Here is a 19,118-nt window from a genome sequence, read left to right on the forward strand (position 1 = left end):
AGTTGGAGAGAGAAAGCTATGAAGGGAGGGAGGCCAGGAAAGTTGCTACTTTTAGAGGTGGCAATGGAGTGAATGAGGTGGGGTCTGGGAACTGTCCTGACTAGGAACTATTATCTTCTCCCACTTCACCACCTTATCTCTCATCAATTGTAATACCTTCCATCCTCTTAGTCTGCTAACAGGCTGCTGCTACCGACTTCTTGAGAACCCCAGCATTAGCCACCAGAAGAATCGTCCAACTAGGGAAGCCATCACCCACCTCCTTGGGGTAGCTTTGACACGCTACAACCACATGCTTAGTGAGTAATCCCTTTTTCTCCTTCTAACTGCTTCACTAGTCAGGCAGCTAGGGGACATGGTGGATAGAGCACTGGGCCTGGAGGGAAGAAAACTCAAGTTAAAATCTGGCCTTGAACACGTTGTGACTCTGGCCAAGTCATTTGACTTCTCTCTGCCTCAGTTTCCTCATATGTAAAATGAGGAAACTAAAACAACAACCTTCTGTTGCAGAATTGTTGTGAGGAGAAAATGAAATCTTTGTACAGTGCTTTGCAAACCGTAAAGCACTATGTGCATGTTTAGCTATTATTATTAGCTATCCACTCCCCAATTTCTGACCTCAAGTTTTTTGACAGGCGCTACTTTGAAAATCATCCAGTTGTTGCAGCACTTTGAGCACCTGGTATCTGTGTTGGTGGCAGCTGTGAGCCTTTGGTCAACTGAGTATGGAATGAAGAGCATAGTGGGAGAAATTGTAAGGTGAGACCCTTCACTGTTGTGATCCTTAATCCTCATAGCCTTATTTGTTTTGGGTTTTGGGTCTTTTTGGGGTTTTGTTTTTGCGGGGCAATGAGGGTTAAGTGACTTGCCCAGGGTCACACAGCTAGTGTCAAGTGTCTGAGGCTGGATTTGAACTCAGGTCCTCCTGAATCCAAGGCCAGTGCTTTATCCACTGTGCCACCTAGCTGCCCCCCTCATAGCCTTAAAAGAGAGACATTTGAAGTGGGGAATAGAGAAGTATGTGATCTGAATTTCCTTTAGATATCAAATCTCTCAGACCCTTTTCCATTAGATAGGCTTTATTAAGGCCTAACTGCTTTCTCGCTCACATAGAGAAATCGGACAAAAGTGCCCCCAGGAATTAAGTCGTGACACTTCAGGAGCTAAGGGCTATGCAAGTTTCCTGACAGAGTTAGCAGAACAAGTCCCAACTATTATGATGTCCAGTATGAGTGTCTTATTGGATCACTTGGATGGAGAGGTAGGTCAGCCCCTGAGGCTCTCGAATGCTTATTTGGGAAGACAATTTAGCCACTGTGGAAAGCATGCCTTGTTTTGTTAGAGATGCCTTCTTTTGCAAGAAGTAAGATTGTTTGGGGTTTGTGCTATAGGAAAGACAGCTCTTCTGAATTCCCTTGTTTATAGAAGCAGCAAATTTAGTAAAAGGGCACCAGATCAGCCTCACTACTTTTCCCATTGCTACATTAGGTGTGCAGATCTGGTAGGGGGAGATAGCAATTCTTTCCCAACAAGAATGACTCAGCTCTGGCTCTGGATCCCATCCCTTCCTCAAGCTGAGGCTTCTTGCTGCCATCTGGCCTACCCAGTTTCCTCCAAACAATGAGCTTTTTCAGATCCCCCACCCCCAGTCTTTTCTCCCATTCTGGCTTGAGGCAGGATTTCTCTCCTAGGCTACTTCTAAAGCTAATTCTGTGAATTCTCAGGAGAGCTGACAGAGACAATCTATTCATCCATTTAATTCACCTTTACACCATGTGCAAGGTCTTTTTTTTTTAATTAAGTTTTATTTTAAGTTCCAGATTATCTCCCTCCTTGCCCCTCCCATTGAGAAGGAAAAAATATAAAAACCATTACAAATTTGAAGTCATACAAACAAATTTTCATTTTATAACTTCCTGTGTAAGACCCAAGAAGAGCCCTAAACCAGAGATTCTTATCCTTTTTTGTGTCTTGGACCTCTGGCAGACTAGTGAATTTTGTAGACCCCTTCCCAGCATCATGTTTTTAAATGCATAAAATAAAATACATAAGATTACAAAGAAAACCAGTTATGTTGAAATACAGTTATCAGAACCCTTTTTAGAGGTTCACAGATCTCAGATAAGAACCACTGCCCTAAAACCAGAATCCTATTTACCACCAAACCCTGTCACAAATTTGAATCACAAACTAAAGCATATCATACCTCCCTCTGTTTCCTTGTCGGTAAAGTGGGGATAATTATTGTTCATAAAAAATTTTAGACCTCTCATGGGAGGTGGGCTGAGTAATAGCTGCTACTAGCATAATTCTTATTTATAGTTTAAATTATGCCTTTCAGATGTGTATTCAATTCAACAAACATTTATTGAGCCCTGCCATGTGCAGGCCATTGTAGTAAACCCCAGGTATCAAAACCAAAATAGTCTCTGCCCTCCAGGAGCTTTTATTCTAATGGGAAGACCACAAGATGCACAGCAGGATAGCCCAAGTGTATTGAGGCAAGAGAGAGCTGTACTGGGGGGGGACAGGAGGTGATTGGAGCCGTAATGACAAGTACTCTGCATGGCAGCCCTAAAATGGGCCCGTTCACAAAGGCCAGAGATGGGATATCTGAATTGGACTTTGCTGGGCTTGTTGGTCTTCATCCCTTAGCAGGAAAGGCTGTCTTTTGTGGGAAGTCAGTTGCCTCAGGAGTGAAATGAAAGACAACCCATGTTTAACATGTACATATATGAAACTGAGTTTGTTGGGATGAAATGCAGTACAGTAAGTTGACTCTTGGTTTCATGGCAAAATGAGGAGCATAGCTGCTTATTAGGGCCCACATACACTTGCACCTACATGGTCTGTTGCACGAGGCCTTGGTATGTGACTCTGTGCCCATGCTGAATGCCAATATCTACCAGTATTCCATACCAACAGCTGGGATATATATCCAGAAAGAACACAGGAACCTGGAGAGCTTGGTCTTTCTGTATGTATGGAAAGGAATCTTACTCTCTTAAGTAGGTTATGACATTTAAATGAGAACTGCTACAACCCCTTTACGTATACATTCACTTCAAAGACATATATGCATATATCTACCACAGAGGTCATAGAGTCAGAAGCCAAACTTAAAATTTAACTTAATAATGAAACTGGGGCCAGGTCTTTGAAGAGATATTCTTATCTGCCCGGGATGTAGGCCCAAGATGGGAAGAGAGAATTTTCAGATGGTTGATTTATTGGTGACTATAGTTTTTTGCCAACAGTGGGGACAGGGGGAACCTTAAAAACCTTAAGACTATTCAGTGCCATACCAATCAGACTACCTAAAAATTATTTTATAGAGCTAGAAAGAATAATAACAAAATTCATCTGGAAAAACAAAAAATCAAGAATATCCAGGGAAATAATGAAAAAAAATTCACAGGAAGGTGGGTTAGCAGTACCAAACCTGGAGCTCTACTATAAAGCGGCAGTCATCAAAACTATCTGGTACTGGCTAAAAAATAGAGTGGTAGATCAATGGAATAGGCTAGGCTCAGGAAATGCAGTAGTAAATGACACTAGTAATGTAGTGTTTGATAAACCCAAAGACTCCAGCTTCTGGGATAGGAACTCAGTATTTGACAAAAACTGCTGGGAAAACTGGAAGATAGTATGGCAGAAATTAGGCATAGACCAACATCTTACACCTTATACTAAAATAAGGTCAAAATGGATACATGATTTAGACATAAGAGATGATACCATAGGTAAATTAGGAGAGAAAAGAATAGTGTACCTATCAGATCTTTGGAAAGGAAAACAGTTTTTAACCAAACAAGAGATAGAGTATATTATAAAATGCAAAGTGGATGATTTTGATTACATTAAATTAAAAAATGTTTGTACAAACAGAAGCAATGCATCCAAAATTAGAAGGGAGGCAGAAAGCTGGGAAACAATTTTTGAGGCCAGTACTTCTGATAAAGGCCTCATCTCTAAAATATATAGGGAACTAAATCAAATTTATAAAAACCCAAGTCATTCCCCAATTGAGAAATGGTCAAAGGATATGAACAGGCAGTTTTCTGATGAAGAAACCAAAGCTATCCCCATATGAAAAAATGCTCTAAATCTCTAATGATTAGAGAGATGCAAATAAAAACAACTCTGAGGTACCACCTGACACCTATCAGATTGGCTAAAATGACAAAAAAGGAAAATAATAAATGTTGGAGAAGCTGTGGGAAAATTGGAACACCAATGCATTGTTGGTGGAGCTGTGAACTGATCCAACCATTCTGGAGAGCAATTTGGAATTATGCCCAAAGCTGTGCATACCCTTTGACCCAGCAATACCACTTTTGGGTCTTTTTCCCAAAGAGATCATGGAAGGGGGAAAGGGACCCACATGTACAAAAATATTTATAGCTGTTCTTTACGTGGTAGCAAGGAATTGGAAGTTGAGGGGGTGCCCATCAATTGGGGAATGGCTGGACAAGTTGTGGTATATGAATACAATGGAATACTATTGTGCTATAAGAAATGATGAGCAGGAGGAGTTCAGAGAAACCTGGAGGGTCTTGCGTGGGCTGATGATGAGTGAGATGAGCAGAACCAGAAGAACATTGTATACAGTAACATCAACAATGAGTGTTGATCTACTGTAATGGACTATAGTCTTCTCACCAATGCAATGGCACAGAAGAGTTCCAGGGAACTCGTGATGGAAGAGGATCTCCAAATCCAGGGGAAAAAAAAAAAAGAACTGTGGAGTATAGATGCTGAATGAACCATACTATTTCTTTTGTTTTTGATGCTGTTGTTTTTTTTCTATTTTGAGGTTTTCCATCATTGCTCTGATTTTTTTTTCTCTTATAACATGACTAATGCAGAAATAGGATTAATGTTATTATGTGTGTATATATATATATAAAACCTATATGAGATTACCTGCTGTCTAGGGGAGGGGAGAGGGAGGGGAGGGAGGGAAAAAAATCTGAAATTGTAAAGCTTGTATAAACAAAGGTTTGGAACTATCTTTACATGTAACAGAAAAAAAAATACTTTATTAATAAAAAAAAACCTTAAGACTGCAAAGTCAGTGAAAAACAAGAAACAAGGTGGTGCAGTAGAAAAAGCACCAACCCTGGATTCAGGAGGACCTGAGTTCAAATGTGACCTCAGACACTTGCCGCTTAGTAGCTGTGTGATCCTGGGCAAGTCACTTAACCTTCATTGCCCCACAAAAATAATAAGAAGAAGAAGATATAAAAACAAACAAAAACCCCATATATATGATAAAGCTGGTATCCTTACAAGAAATTAACAAGATTGTTGATCTGGTATTATAAGGGACTTCACAGGCCATATAGTATAATTCCCCTCATTTAACAAATGTGGAAGCTAAGGTCAGGGGAAATTAAGTGACTTGGCTATGGTTACAGACGGTGAGTACTGGTTCTGAGATTTGGGTGTAGGGCCATTAACACTAGAGCCAGTGTTCTTTCCATTGTACTGTACTTCCTTTTCCTATTGATATAATACTTATGGGGGCAGCTAGGTAGTTCAGTAGATAGAGCACTGGCCCTGGAGTCAGGAGGACCTGACTTGACATTTGCTAGCTGTGTGACCCTGGGCAAGTCACTTAACCTCAATTGCCTCATCAAAAAACAAACAAAAGATATAATTCTTATATGGGAATCTATTTATCTCTTGTTAGATCTCCTTGTTGAGAAGTTTGCTTTGCTAACAAATTTGCTTTTCTCCCACTTTGGAATAGGTTAGTTTAACAGAAGAACAAAAATCTCTAACAAAAACAAGAAGGTACAGGACTTTTTAGTTCTTTCTGGGGGTGTAGAGAGTGGAACAGATGTAGGTTTGTTCTTGCTCTTTCATCTTAACCAAAGTAAAATTATACACAGTGACCTGAGAGAAGGAGCAACAAAGTACTTGAGAAGGTAGTCGTTAATGCAGTGTCTTAAGGTCAGAAATACGTTTCTATGAGCATATGAAGAGATCTGGACTAAAGGGAAGTTTATTGATAATGGAGTCAGGGTTCTTGATGTCTCAGTGGAAAGGTAGGATATAGGAGGAAAAGGACTAGGGATTGATAAAATTGAGCTGGATAGGGACAAGAGCATGGGGAAGAGGTAGCAGGGAAAAGGAGGCTGAATCCCTCACATGAAGGAAATAGGAGGTGAATTTGCCATCCATGAGGGGAAAGAAACTGTTGTTTGGGGCCCTATCCTATGGCATCCTATGATTTAATGACTAGTTACTAGTGTGATTACCTGATGTGTATTTTGAAATGTTTGTAAAATTGAATTGTGTGATCTTGATTTATTTATTTTTTTTAAGTGAGGCAGTTGGGGTTAAGTGACTTGCCTAGGGTCACACAGCTAGTAAGTGTTAAGTGTCTGAGGCCGGATTTCAACTCAGGTACTCCTGACTCCAGGGCCAGTGCTCTATCCACTGTGCCATCTTGCTGTCCCCAATTGTTATAGACATAGACTATTAACTTTTTTTTTTTTTTTTGGTGAGTCAATTGGGGTTAAGTGACTTGCCCAGGGTCACACAGCTAGTAAGTGTCAAATGTCTGAGACCGGATTTGAACTCAGGTACTCCTGACTCCAGGGCCGGTGCTCTATCCACTGCGCCACCTAGCTGCCCCAATCAATGTTCTTTTTTAAAAATCAAGATCACAGGAGCAGCTAGGTGGTGCAGTGGATAGAACACCGGCCCTGGAGTCAGGAGTACCTGAGTTCAAATCCAGCCTCAGACACTTAACACACACTTACTAGCTGTGTGACCCTGGGCAAGTCACTTAACCCCAATTGCCTCACTAAAAAAAAAAAAAAAAAAGAAAATTGATTGTTGCACCATCAGTTCAGCTTTTCCCCATACTCCTATCTGAAAGAGTAGTGCCTATCTAAGATTCAGTTTTGTACCATGATCAGTTAGGAAGTGTGAGCATTGCTATGTAGAAGTCAAGACCACGCTAAAGCATCACATTGAAAGTGTGACTTTAATATGGCACTCATCCCACTACCATGCACAAATATTGGATTGTTTTTAATGTTGTACTGGTGCCTTTTATTCTTAACATCAGAATCATCCATGAGCGTTTCCCTTTTGATAAAGAAAAATAGTAAAGCAAAACTAACCAATGAATTCTGATGACATATGTGACATTCTGTTCTTATAGTTCATCATCTTTCCCCAGAGGCAGGAAATATTTTTTATCATCTGTTCTCAGGGCCTAAGGTTGGTCATTGCAATTGATTTGATTTCTGCTGGCTTTTCGGTCTTGCTTTCATTTATATTGTTACAGTTGTTGTGTATATTGGTCTCGCTTAAATCTGCATCAGTTCATATAAGTCTCTGAATTTTTCTCTGAATTTCTCATAGTTGTCATTTCTTTCTTTTTTCTTTTCTTTTTTTTTTTTAGCGGGGCAATGAGGGTTAAGTAACTTGCCCAAGGTCACACAGCTAGTAAGTGTCAACTGTCTGAGGCCAAATTTGAACTCAGGCCCTCCTGAATCCAGGACCGGTGCTTTATAACCTGCACCGCCTAGCTGGCCCTTATTTGTCATTTCTTAGAGTGTAACATTCCAGCATTCATGTATCAGTATTATGTCCCAATACATGTTCAGTTTTTGTGTAGGTGCCATGTACCACCAAGAAAAATTCCTTCCTTTCTATTCCCATTCAGTTTTCTCCAGAGGTCTCATATCAAATTTTTCTAAAATTCTATTCATCTCCTTAACTTCTTTCTTATTTGTTTTTTGGTTAGATTTATCTAATTCTGAAAGGGGAAGTTTGAGGTCCCCCACTAGTTTAGTGCATTGGACTCCATTCCTTTCTTAGTGAGACAATGAGACAGATTTCTCCTTCCAACCTTCTAAGTTGTCTTCAGCTTGAATATTGTTTCACATCCATCCTTTCGTTGGTTTTGCTTCTCTAGAATGAATTTTGAGGCATTATTTTTAAGTTGTTTGGAGGGGAAATTGGGAAAGGTCGGGTGAGTCCCTGCCCTTACTCTGCCATCTTGGCTCCACCTCCTCAGTTTCATTTTCTGAAATTGGATTAAGATCTCTATTTCATGTTCTGTTAGTTTAGATCTCTTTATAATAAAAAATAACAGAAGGTTTGGGGGGGGGCATGTATATAATACTTAACAATTTTATATATAAAAATTTACAATTTGTGTTTTGCATAATTATTTTCAGGGGTTTTTGGTTTGGTTTAGCTTGTGCTGTCTTGTCCCTGTACAAGACTTTTGATGCTCCAAAAGTTTTAGTGCTGTAGTAAGCTGTAATAGCTTAAAACTGTCCTACCCTTGCTTCCTTCCACGAAAGCTCTCCAGGTCATGTGCTACCTTTTAAATTTTAGTATCTTAAAACTGTACTAAGACTTTGGGAAACCCTGTATTTGAATGGTTATATATTTTGTGGAAGTTAAAATAATTGATCAATAAAAACTGTTTTAAATCAGTTATTGACGTTCTCTGCCTCAGCTTTTGCTTAGAGGCCCTTAGTGTGCATTCCTCTCCTTCTACTAGAACTACATGATGCGCAATGCAGTTCTCGCAGCCATGACAGAAATGGTGCTGCAGGTGCTGAATGGGGACCAGCTGGAAGAGGCAGCCCGGGGCACTCGGGATCAATTCTTGGACACGTTGCAGGCCCACGGTCATGACATTAACTCTTTTGTGCGAAGCCGTGTGTTACAACTGTTCACTCGAATAGTCCAGCAGAAGGTAAAGACCACCCTGGCACTGTAGACTACATCTGATTATTAAGGCTAAAGGAAGTGTCCAGAATGTAAAACTTAAACATCCACTCTAAAGGACTAAGAGGTTTTCTCCATGTGTTCCTATTAAGTTAGGCCTTTACTGTCAGTAATAACAAAGGTCATCCTCTACGAAGTTTTGGGATTCTTTAATCCTTATTTCAAAGCAAGACTTAAGGACATTAGTGACCTTCTTGACCAACCAAGAACCACACCTCCCTTAGCTATCACTATATTAATTTCTTGGTACTCCTAGAAATAAAAGAACAACCCTGTCAGGTCAGAGATATCAAGTATTCTGTGGCTTAGATGGGTACTGTGTTTTAAGAGTTGACATTTCCCTTGCTCTCCATGTAGGCTCTTCCCCTGACGCGCTTCCAGGCAGTGGTGACCCTTGCCGTGGGGCGTCTAGCCGACAAATCAGTGTTAGTGAGTAAAAATGCTATCCAGCTGCTGGCCACCTTCTTGGCCAACAACCCCTATTCGTGTAAGGTAAGCAGCCTTTCTACCCAGGAGAAAAAGCTTATAAAGATAAGAGTTGGCATTAGATGCCCATAGTAATTCCCGATATCCACTCTGTCTCCATAGCTAAGTGATGCTGACCTGTCCAGACCGCTTCAGAAGGAGACTCAGAAGTTGCAGGAAATGAGAGCCAAGCGTCGAGTGACAGCTCCCTGTGAGCTCCAACCCCGATAACCCCTTTATTGCACCACCACAAATACAGGTTGGAAGTCAAACTAAAGAAGTCTCCTTCTGTAGGTGCGGTGCCAGATCTTGAGGAGGAGTGGGAAGCCATGTTGCCAGAGGTTCAGTCCACCTTGCAGCAACTCCAAAAACTGCCCAAAGGAGATGGAAAGGAAGGAGAAATCCTTGGTGACACAGAAACAGCTGAGGAGGCAGCCAGGCGCATCCAGCAGCTTCTTGTCAAGGCCAGTTATAAGTAAGTGGGATAACATCTGCTGTTGATTTGTTTAGGATTCTAGTTTCAACTTTGATGGGGTTTGATCCAAAACTGCAGTTAGAGTAGGATTCTGGGTGTTTTCATCATGACCAGGAGACCTGAATCTGAAAGGTAGGTGCTTATTGCCTTTAGAAAACATAGTTTGGGGGCAGCTAGATAGCGCAGTGGATAGAGCACCAGCCCTGGATTCAGGAGTACCTGAGTTCAAATTTGACCTCAGACACTTAACACATACTAGCTGTGTGACCTTGGGCAAGTCACTTAACCCCAATTGCCTCACCCAAAAAAAATTTTAAAATTTAAAAAAAGAAAACATAGTTTGGTCTGAGATTGAAATAAGTATACTTTTTTGTCCTTTTTTCTTTTAAAATGATTAAAATAAATTAAAACAACATATATTAAATTTAAAGATAACTAGATGAAAAAAGTCTTTAGGGAATAAGTACCAAGGTATAGTTTGGTACCTTCTGACTATTATTCTATCAGTATCTTCACTTACTTTGCTATCCCCTCAAACTTTTGTCTCTTCTTTCTCTTTCTTCTCTTTCACGGCCAAACTTGAAGGAAAAAAAAAAAGGTCTATACGTGTCCCTAGCCACATAACCCCTTGTTACCTGGTATTTGTCTCCATTATTTGACTAAAATAGTTCTCTACTAGGTGACATCTTACTACTCAATCCATTGGGGTTTTCTTCATTGTACTTGAACTTTTTCCTCCCCTTTTTTGACATCCTCTCTTCTCTTGGTTTCCATGACACAGCACTCTTATGGTTCTCCTACCTCTCTGACAATCCCTTTTCTGTCTATTTGTTGTATTTATCTTCTTGTCCCTTAAGTTTGGGGGTTTTTTGTTTGTTTGTTTTGTGGGGCAGTGAGGGTTAAGTGACTTGCCCAGGGTCACACAACTAGTTAAGTGTCAAATGTCCGAGGCTGGATTTGAACTCAGGTCTTCCTGAATCCGGGGCTGGTGTTTTATCCACTGTGCCACCTAGCTGCCCATCCCTTAAGTATCAGTAAGATGAAGGATTAGGAAAGTCATGGGTAGGGTACGTTGTTTGTGAAGAGAGAAAAGTAAAGGTAGATCAGCAGTGATGGATTGGGAAAAGATGAATGGAAGGGATGGAGTGACTGGAGGTTGCACAGGTCATCAGTAATCTCATAACATAATCCCAAATCCCATGGCTTTTTCTCAGTTGTCATCCTCTTGGCCTCTCTTGGCAGATTTTAATACTGCAGACTACTCCCTCCTTCCTACTGGATACTACTCTCCTCCCTTAGCTTTCATGACAAGATTCTCTTTTTGGTACTATTCCTGTCTTACTGCTACTTTTCAGTTGACTTTGCTTTTATACTCTCAATATCCTAATATAAGCATGGTATCCTGCAAGACTCAATCTGTGGATCACAAAGATTATTATGAGGAAGAGGAATCATGGAACCTTGGGTTTTAGAGCTGGAATAGACCTTTCAGGTCATCTAGTTGGACTTAATCTTAACAGCAGCAAAAAAAGACAAATAAACTGATCATTTCCTTATACAGATTCCAGCAGAAAATGAGGGTTCATAGAACCTTGACTCTTAGATATATCACTTGCTTTTTCTTTACAATCATATACCACAATTGATAGGCATCCTCTCCATTTCCAATTCTTTGCTACCACAAAAGGAACTGCTATAATATTTTTGTAATGGAATATTACTATGTAAAAAATGATGAACACTAGGTTTCAGAAAAACTTGGAAAGATTTATATGAACTCATGCAAAGTGAAATAAGCAGAACAAGAGGGCGGCTAGGTGGCGCAGTGGATAGAGCACCGGCCCTGGAGTCAGGAGTACCTGAGTTCAAATCCGGCCTCAGACACTTGACACTTACTAGCTGTGTGACCCTGGGCAAGTCACTTAACCCCAATTGCCTCACTAAAAAAAAAAAAAAAAGAAATAAGCAGAACAAGGAGAATATTGTACAAAGTAATAGCAATATCATAAAAATGATCCACTGTGACTTAGCTACTCTGAACAAGATAACGATTCAAGACAATTCTAAAGTACCCATGATGAAAAATGTTACCTGTCTAAAAAGAGAAAGAACTGATGAACTCTGAATGCAGACTGAAACATACTTTTTTTTGGTGAGGCAGTTGGAATTAAGTGACTTGCCCAGGGTCACACAGCTAGTAAGTGTCAAGTGTCTGAGGCCAGATTTGAACTCAGGTACTCCTGACTCCAGGGCCGGTGCTCTATCCACTGCGCCACCTAGCTGCTCCTGAAACATACTTGTAAAAACTTCATTTTTTGGTCTCTTTTCTTTTGCAACGGGGATAATATGGAAATATGTTTTACATGACTTCATATGTATTTTTTTTTTTTTGGTGAGTCAATTGGGGTTAAGTGACTTGCCCAGGGTCACACAGCTAGTAAGTGTTAAGTGCCTGAGGCCGCATTTGAACCCAGGTACTCCTGACTCCAGGGCCAGTGTTCTATCCACTGTGCCACCTAGCTGTCCCCATATGTATTAACTGATATCAAATTGTACATATAGGTCCTTTTCCTTTTCCTTTTTTTTAATCTTACTGGGATATAAACTTAGTGTTGGTATTCCTGGGTCAAAGGGTATTCACAAATAACAGTGATCCAAGACAATCCCAAAAGACTAATGTTGAAGCATACCATCCACCTCCAAAGAAAGAACTAATGATATTGATTGAACACAAACTGAAGCATGCTGTTTTTCACTTTCCTTCATTTTTTTTCTTTTATGCAAGTTTTCTTATACAAAATGACTAATAAGGTAATGTTTTGCACAATTGCACATGTATAACCTATATCCAATTGCTTACTGTTTCAGGAAGTGGGGAGGGAGGGAAGAAGGGATAGAATTTGGAACTCACAACTTTAAAAAATAAAAATGTTTATTTTTTTAAAATAATAATAAATACTTATTGATTAAATTTTTTAAAGGGTTATACACAGTTTTATAGCTCTTTGGGCATAGTTCTAAGTTGTTGTCCTGAATGGTTGAAATGATTCAAAAGCTCCTGTTTTAGTTGTTCTTAACCTCATTGTAGTTATTGTATAAATTGTCTTTCTGGTTCTGCTTATTTAATTTTACATCATCAGTTCATAAAGATATGTCTATTACATTCTTGTACCAAAATTTGTTTAGCCATTTCCCAGTTGGTGAACGTTTACTTAGTTTCCAGTTCTTTTCTACTACAAAAAGTGCTGCTCTAAATACTCTGGAAAATATGGTTCCTTTCTTTCTGTCTTTGACTTTTTCATGAGTATATGCTAAACAGTGGACCCTTTGGGTCTTTTAAAAGTTATGGACAGGGGGGGCAGCTAGGCGGCGCAGTGGATAAAGCACCGGCCCTGGATTCAGGAGTACCTGAGTTCAAATCCAGCCTCAGACACTTGACACTTACTAGCTGTGTGACCCTGGGCAAGTCACTTAACCCTAATTGCCTCACTAATAAAAATAAAAATTAAGAAATAAAAGTTATGGACATTTCAGTTACTTTCTTAGCATAATTCCAGATTGTTTTCTAGAATACTTGAATCAATTTGCAGTTCTACAAACAATATATTAATGCATCTATTATTCCACAGTCCCTTCTGTGAATATTGATTATTCTTATCTCTTGTCATTGCTGCCAATTTTCTATTTATGAAGTGAACACTCACGAGTTCTTTTTGCATTTCTTTCATGGTTTGGATCTATTCTTTTGGGGGGGGGGGGTTTAGTGAGGCAATTGGGGTTAAGTGACTTGCCCAGGGTCACACAGCTAGTAAGTGTTAAGTGTCTGAGGCCAGATTTGAACTCAGGTACTCCTGACTCCAGGGCCGGTGCTCTATCCACTGCGCCACCTAGCTGCCCCTCTATTCTTTTTAAAGAAGAATAGAAAAATAAAAATTGGCTCTTTCCAATAGAAATCTTTCTTGGATTGGGTATTTCTTGAAATTTAAATTATGATAGTACTTCTCTTGGCAGCTGGCAACCCACAATTTTCATAAAGAATATTTAAACACAACTTAATGTTTTCAAACAGATTTAAGGTGGCTTTTAGTGAAAGGATTAGATTTTTGGATCTAAGCCCTTGGGCTGCTTTGTGTTATCAACCTGGTTTGATTTCCTGGAGAATTTGACAGAAATTTATGTCTTTTGAAAATATGGACAAGAGGTTATTGGAAGTATCTCTGTATGTTAGACAACCATCATATTTTAAAATAGAAGTATCCCTATTCTTTGGGGGCAACAGTATTGGAGATTTGTTGGAATTGGGAATGAACCTTGAGGAAAGCTCTAATGAAAGAGCACCTTGATGCTTTACTCTTAAGTTTTGCTGACTATAAATGGGTTCTTATAGGCATGCCATCACTCTCACCCAAGAGGCTATACAGCGCTTCCAGGAGGAAGCACCCTTTAATCATATGAACCAAGAAGAATCAGAAGAGATTAGAATCCTGAATCTACTAAGAAGCCTCTTCAAAGGTAATTCTCCTTTCCCCCTTCCCAATAGAGTCCACATAGTATTAGAATGGACAGTAGTAGTCTAAGAACCTATGTGAAGTCTTCAATCCTTAAGCCTTGAAAGATTTAAGGATTCACTCTTCCACCACGAAACATGGTTTTGTTTTTGTTTTGAGGGGGGAGGAGGGATGTGTCCAATTATAGTCCAAATTAATAACCATTCATTTCACTATCAATAAGAAATATCCACAATTCTAGGCCCTGCAAATTCTACTCAGGACAAGAATCTACAGGTTTCTCCAGACAGAACAGCCTCTGTGGAAGTTGTACCCGAGGACAAACATGGGGTGGTAGAGAACAACAGTGACAAGGAAGAATTAGTGAAGCAAGAGATGCTAGTACAGTATCTGCAGGATGCCTACAACTTTTCCTTGCAAGTCACTGAAGCCATTGGTATCATCAGCAAGATGATGTATGAAAACACCACTTCTGGTATGATGGGGCGCCCCTCTGGGAAGAGGAGCTAACATTTCTGGGTTTAAAGGGTGAAGCAGCAGCCATCCTCAGTATGTCCTAGATTGTTTATTTAAGAGTAAAGATTGTGTTTCTTTAAGTTGATTGACTCATAATATCACTACATGAAGTGGCAGCAGATTCGTTCTGTTTGCAATAGGGTATGAAAGATGGAACTGGATTGTTGTGGGGAAATATGTATCCATTGACCCACATTTGACCAGCTGCCATTTAATGATATGTTGAGCAGGAATAACCATTTTTTATCTGTCTCTTCAGTGGTACAAGAGGTGATTGAGTTCTTCGTCATGGTGTACCAGTTTGGAGTACCACAAGCACTTTTGGGGGTACGTCGAATGCTACCCCTTGTGTGGTCCAAGGAACCTGGTGTCAGGGAAGCTGTGCTCAATGCCTACCGCCAGCTCTACCTCCACCCCAAAGGAGATTCTGCCAGGTACCAATAGCCCTTTCCATCTCTGACCGTCTTAACTGATTTTTATGAGGTCAGATTTTTTGTGGGAATTTTCTAGTCAGTCAGGCATGGGGAACCCTTCTAGGAGCAGCACTTTGGACAAGAGAAATAATAAGACTAGGGGAACAGACTTCCCAGAAATGCCCTCTGACAATAATGCCAGCCTAGCACTGTTCAAAGCCAGAACCCTACTAATCAGGCTATAACCCAAGTTGTGCAGTCTCTTTAGGAGTTCCTGGATTCTTGAGATAAAGTTAAAAGTGGAGGAATTGTAAATGAACTATTAATTTTTTAATTAAATTAAATTGCTTACTGCTGATCCCACAGAGCCAAGGCCCAGACTTTAATTCAAAACCTCTCTCTGCTCCTGGTGGATGCCTCAGTTGGGACTATTCAGTGTCTGGAAGAAATTGTAAGTGTCTTCATATTCTGTCTTATCATCAAGTATTTAGTGAATTACTACTTCGTGCCCAACATTGGGTTATGCAGGGTGAGGAATGCAAAAGAAATACATTTTCTTTCTTTAAACCTGCTACAAAAAGAATAAAATCTATCTGTTTACAATCTATCTGTGAAGACAATATACATGAAACATTTAAATAGCGTTAAAAGATACTATGTTATGTGCCAAAAGGAGTAATATAGGCAGTAAGGTCTGTGAGGAGGAATTTAAAGAAGAGATATTAATATGGTTTGAAGTAGTTGTGAAAAACCTAATGCAAGAGATAGGATTTGATCTGTGTCTTGAAGAATGAGTTTGATTTAGATTGAAAGGAGGGAACTGCTGACAGGCTCCAGCCCAGAGCAGAGGTCCAGAGGTAAGAAATGGTATATTTGGGCCGTTTATAAAGTTCCACCACACTGCTCCACTCCCAAATTGATAAGCAAAATATTAAGAAGCCTCTTAACTAAATAATCAAAGCAGAGTTTATTTATGAGATACTATTTAAAATTAAGAATACAGGGAAATAAAATGTACAACCTGACTGTGTTCCTGGGTGCTTTCAGCTGCTGCCCCTGGAATTTTTTCAATACAATAAGGGCCTTAGCCACCTCTCTCCTCAGGGTATGTTACACTTTCCCTGCTCAGCTCCTTTCTTCTAACTCCTCTTAATCTTCACTTTCTCCAACCTGTACCCTGTGCTGACCACTTCTGTGCTCTCTGCGGCCTCCTGGTCAGTCTGTCTGTCTGTCTGTTCCGTCAGTCTGCCCTTTGCCGCTCTTCTAATCTTGTCAGCCAGCCTCCAGTCCTCTTCTCCCCCCTTCTAATCTAACTCCCAGGTCTATGTGTACCTTTTTTATCTCCACTCAAATCTTGGGGCTTTTTGCACCCACACACCAAGCTAATCCGCCAGCCAGGGCTGCGGCTGGTGGGGGGGTGTGCCCTCCAGCCTCACATGCCTCAGCACAGGCTATCCCAGATCTTTCGGATAGCTCTGCTCAGGTGGGAGGGAGCTGGGGGCTTTCTCCCCCCAGCTGTCTGACCTGGCTTCTTGTACAGCCCTTGGGGCTTTTTGGCTCAGCTGAAGCAGAGGGGGAGGGGCACCAGCACCTCCCACACAGAAGAGACCCTGAGGGCCTAAGGCTTTGTGATCTCAGCCTAAAGGTAGGGTCCCCAAATCAAAATAAATTTCCACATCACCAAAGTGAAGGAAGCTGAGGGAGTGCTCCAGCTAGCTGCACTACCCTTGCCCTACTGGGAATCCCTGTAAACTGGGAGGGAGGGAGGCTTGGGGAAGGTGGCAGCAGCTGACTTAGAGATCCACCAAGAAAGGTTGTAAGGTCACCTAGCATGGCTATATGTACCCCATTGTAAACCTTCAAGTACCACAGAATGTGAGCTGTCATAGTTATTACTATAGGCAGTAGGAATCCTATGAACATTTTTGAACAGGGAGATAACTAGAATCATAGAATGCTAGAGTTCATGAAAGAGACATTTGCTGTCTAATTTCCTCACTTTGCAAGGAAGAACCAACCAAGTAGGTGCTTTTTTATCCCTGGTTTACTACAACAACAATAACAATAATCATAAATATGTACATGAAAATGCCTATAGATTATTCTTTATTTCTTTGTTTTATATATAGATATGGACACACGTATACATATATTGTACATACATACATGTGTATACGTGTGTGCATGTGTACATGCTTAAACGTTAGTATTACCTAAAGGATATACTATTTTTCTATGTGCAATCTGAGGTATAGCTCCAAATTGTTTTCCAGAGCGGTTGACTCAATTACAGCTCCACCAGTGATGCATTAGTGTACCTGCTTTCCTGTGGTCTGGTAGAAATTAGGTATAGACTAATGTTTTATATTACATAGCACAGGAAACTCCAAATGGATCCATGACTTAAATATAAAGGGTCCTATCATAAAATAATTATCAGAGAAGTGAAGGAGAGAAATCTTCCACTGCTATGACTAGGGACAAATTCTTAAAAAGATAATAGTCATAAAAGGGAAAGTGTCTACTTAAGGAAAATTAAGCTGACAGGTATGCAGGGTGGATTGAGAGAGGTCAGAAATTGGGGGCAGAGAGACAAGTTTAGAGACCAATGCAATAATATCAACATAAGATGGGATAGGCTTGAACCAGTATGCTGACTGTGGGGATGGAAAGAATGATAGACATTTCAATCAGAAGGAAGACTTGGTAACTAATGTGGAAAAGAAAGAGTCAACAATGACTCCAAGGTTTTGGGCCCCCATGAACCATTAGGAGAAGAGGGATCAGAATTGTTGGCTTGGCCTCCAGAGCAGAGCTAAGAACAATGATTGGAAGTTACAAAGGGGCAAACTTAGACTTGCTAGGAGGAAAACCTTTCTTGTTGTTGAAGCTATCTATTCAGATGTGGAACTGGCTGTAAAAGTAGCAGGTTCACCCTCATTGAACATCTTGAGGCTAATGCTAGATAAGCAGCTATTTGGAATGTTGGAGAAGAGTCTTGTTCAGATATGGGCTGGGCTAAAACTACTCTGAGCTTCCTTCTAGCTCTTAGATTGTGTGATTCTTTGAATTAAGGAAATCTAAAAGAGAGGTGATGGGGAATTCAGTTAGGGACATGCTGTCCCTTCATATTCAGCAAGGTACCTGATGATAAAAGACAGAAATAGTCCTGTTGAAGGAACTATGAGGACATTCTGGAGTTGTTTGAGAAAACGCACTAAACCATTAATAACCAGTGATCTCAGTATTGGGCACAGGCCCCAGGGAGGTTGAAGAGAGAAAGAAGGGCCCCATCAATATCAAAGTATTCACAGTGCTTGTGGCAGCAAAAACATTTGGAAACAAAGAAGATACATTAACTGAGAGAATGACTAAACAGATTGGACAGGAATGTGAGTGGGAGCTAGCACACAGGAGCGCACAAACACACATACAGAAGCTGTGTGTCCTTCATCAAGTCACTTAAACTCTCAGTTCCCCAGGCAGCTTTAATACTTTGAGTTGCACAATAGTTGTTGAAGTACATTGATATAGGAAGTTTCCTTACCAGGACTTTTAGGAAGAGACACCCCACATTTAAAAGGGAGGGGAACTGTTTCATATGAAATTATGAACATAGTGAATTCAGAAATATGTTAAGACTTTTATGAACTGATAGAGTAAAGTAAGCAGAGAAAGGAGAACAATATACATGCCATAATAAATAACTAAAGTACTTAAAGTTAAGCTCAAATTAATTAAAATTAGCTATTTCAGTCCAGGAGAACGGGTGAGAAAACACACCTTCCTCCCTTCTGGAGAGATAAGAGGGGACTCCTGGGCATAGAGTCTTACATGTGCTGTCAGGTTTAATTGAACTTTTGCTTTATTACAAAGGAGAATTCAGTGGGTCAGTAAATTGAAAACGACATGTAAAAATGAAAGGTACTATAAAACGTTTTTAAATTCTTTTAAAAAACTTTTTTCCAAAAAGTC

General features: G+C 40.2%; 1 protein-coding gene across 2 annotated transcripts in view; it reads left to right on the forward strand.

The window, feature by feature from the left end:
• The window catches only part of NCAPD2 (non-SMC condensin I complex subunit D2), a 37,605-nt gene that overhangs the window by 6,913 nt on the left and 11,574 nt on the right, over positions 1–19,118 (forward strand). For both annotated transcript variants that reach the window (XM_043966491.1, XM_043966493.1), the window contains exons 7-17: positions 172–299; positions 636–759; positions 1,114–1,261; positions 8,537–8,734; positions 9,124–9,258; positions 9,355–9,442; positions 9,526–9,706; positions 14,094–14,218; positions 14,456–14,689; positions 14,990–15,164; positions 15,510–15,594. In XM_043966491.1, coding sequence (XP_043822426.1) covers positions 172–299; positions 636–759; positions 1,114–1,261; positions 8,537–8,734; positions 9,124–9,258; positions 9,355–9,442; positions 9,526–9,706; positions 14,094–14,218; positions 14,456–14,689; positions 14,990–15,164; positions 15,510–15,594 — 1,621 coding nt within the window. The remainder of the gene's footprint in view (positions 1–171; positions 300–635; positions 760–1,113; positions 1,262–8,536; positions 8,735–9,123; positions 9,259–9,354; positions 9,443–9,525; positions 9,707–14,093; positions 14,219–14,455; positions 14,690–14,989; positions 15,165–15,509; positions 15,595–19,118) is intronic.

Source organism: Dromiciops gliroides, chromosome 5, assembly GCF_019393635.1.
Source record: "Dromiciops gliroides isolate mDroGli1 chromosome 5, mDroGli1.pri, whole genome shotgun sequence".
Lineage (NCBI taxonomy): Eukaryota > Metazoa > Chordata > Mammalia > Microbiotheria > Microbiotheriidae > Dromiciops > Dromiciops gliroides.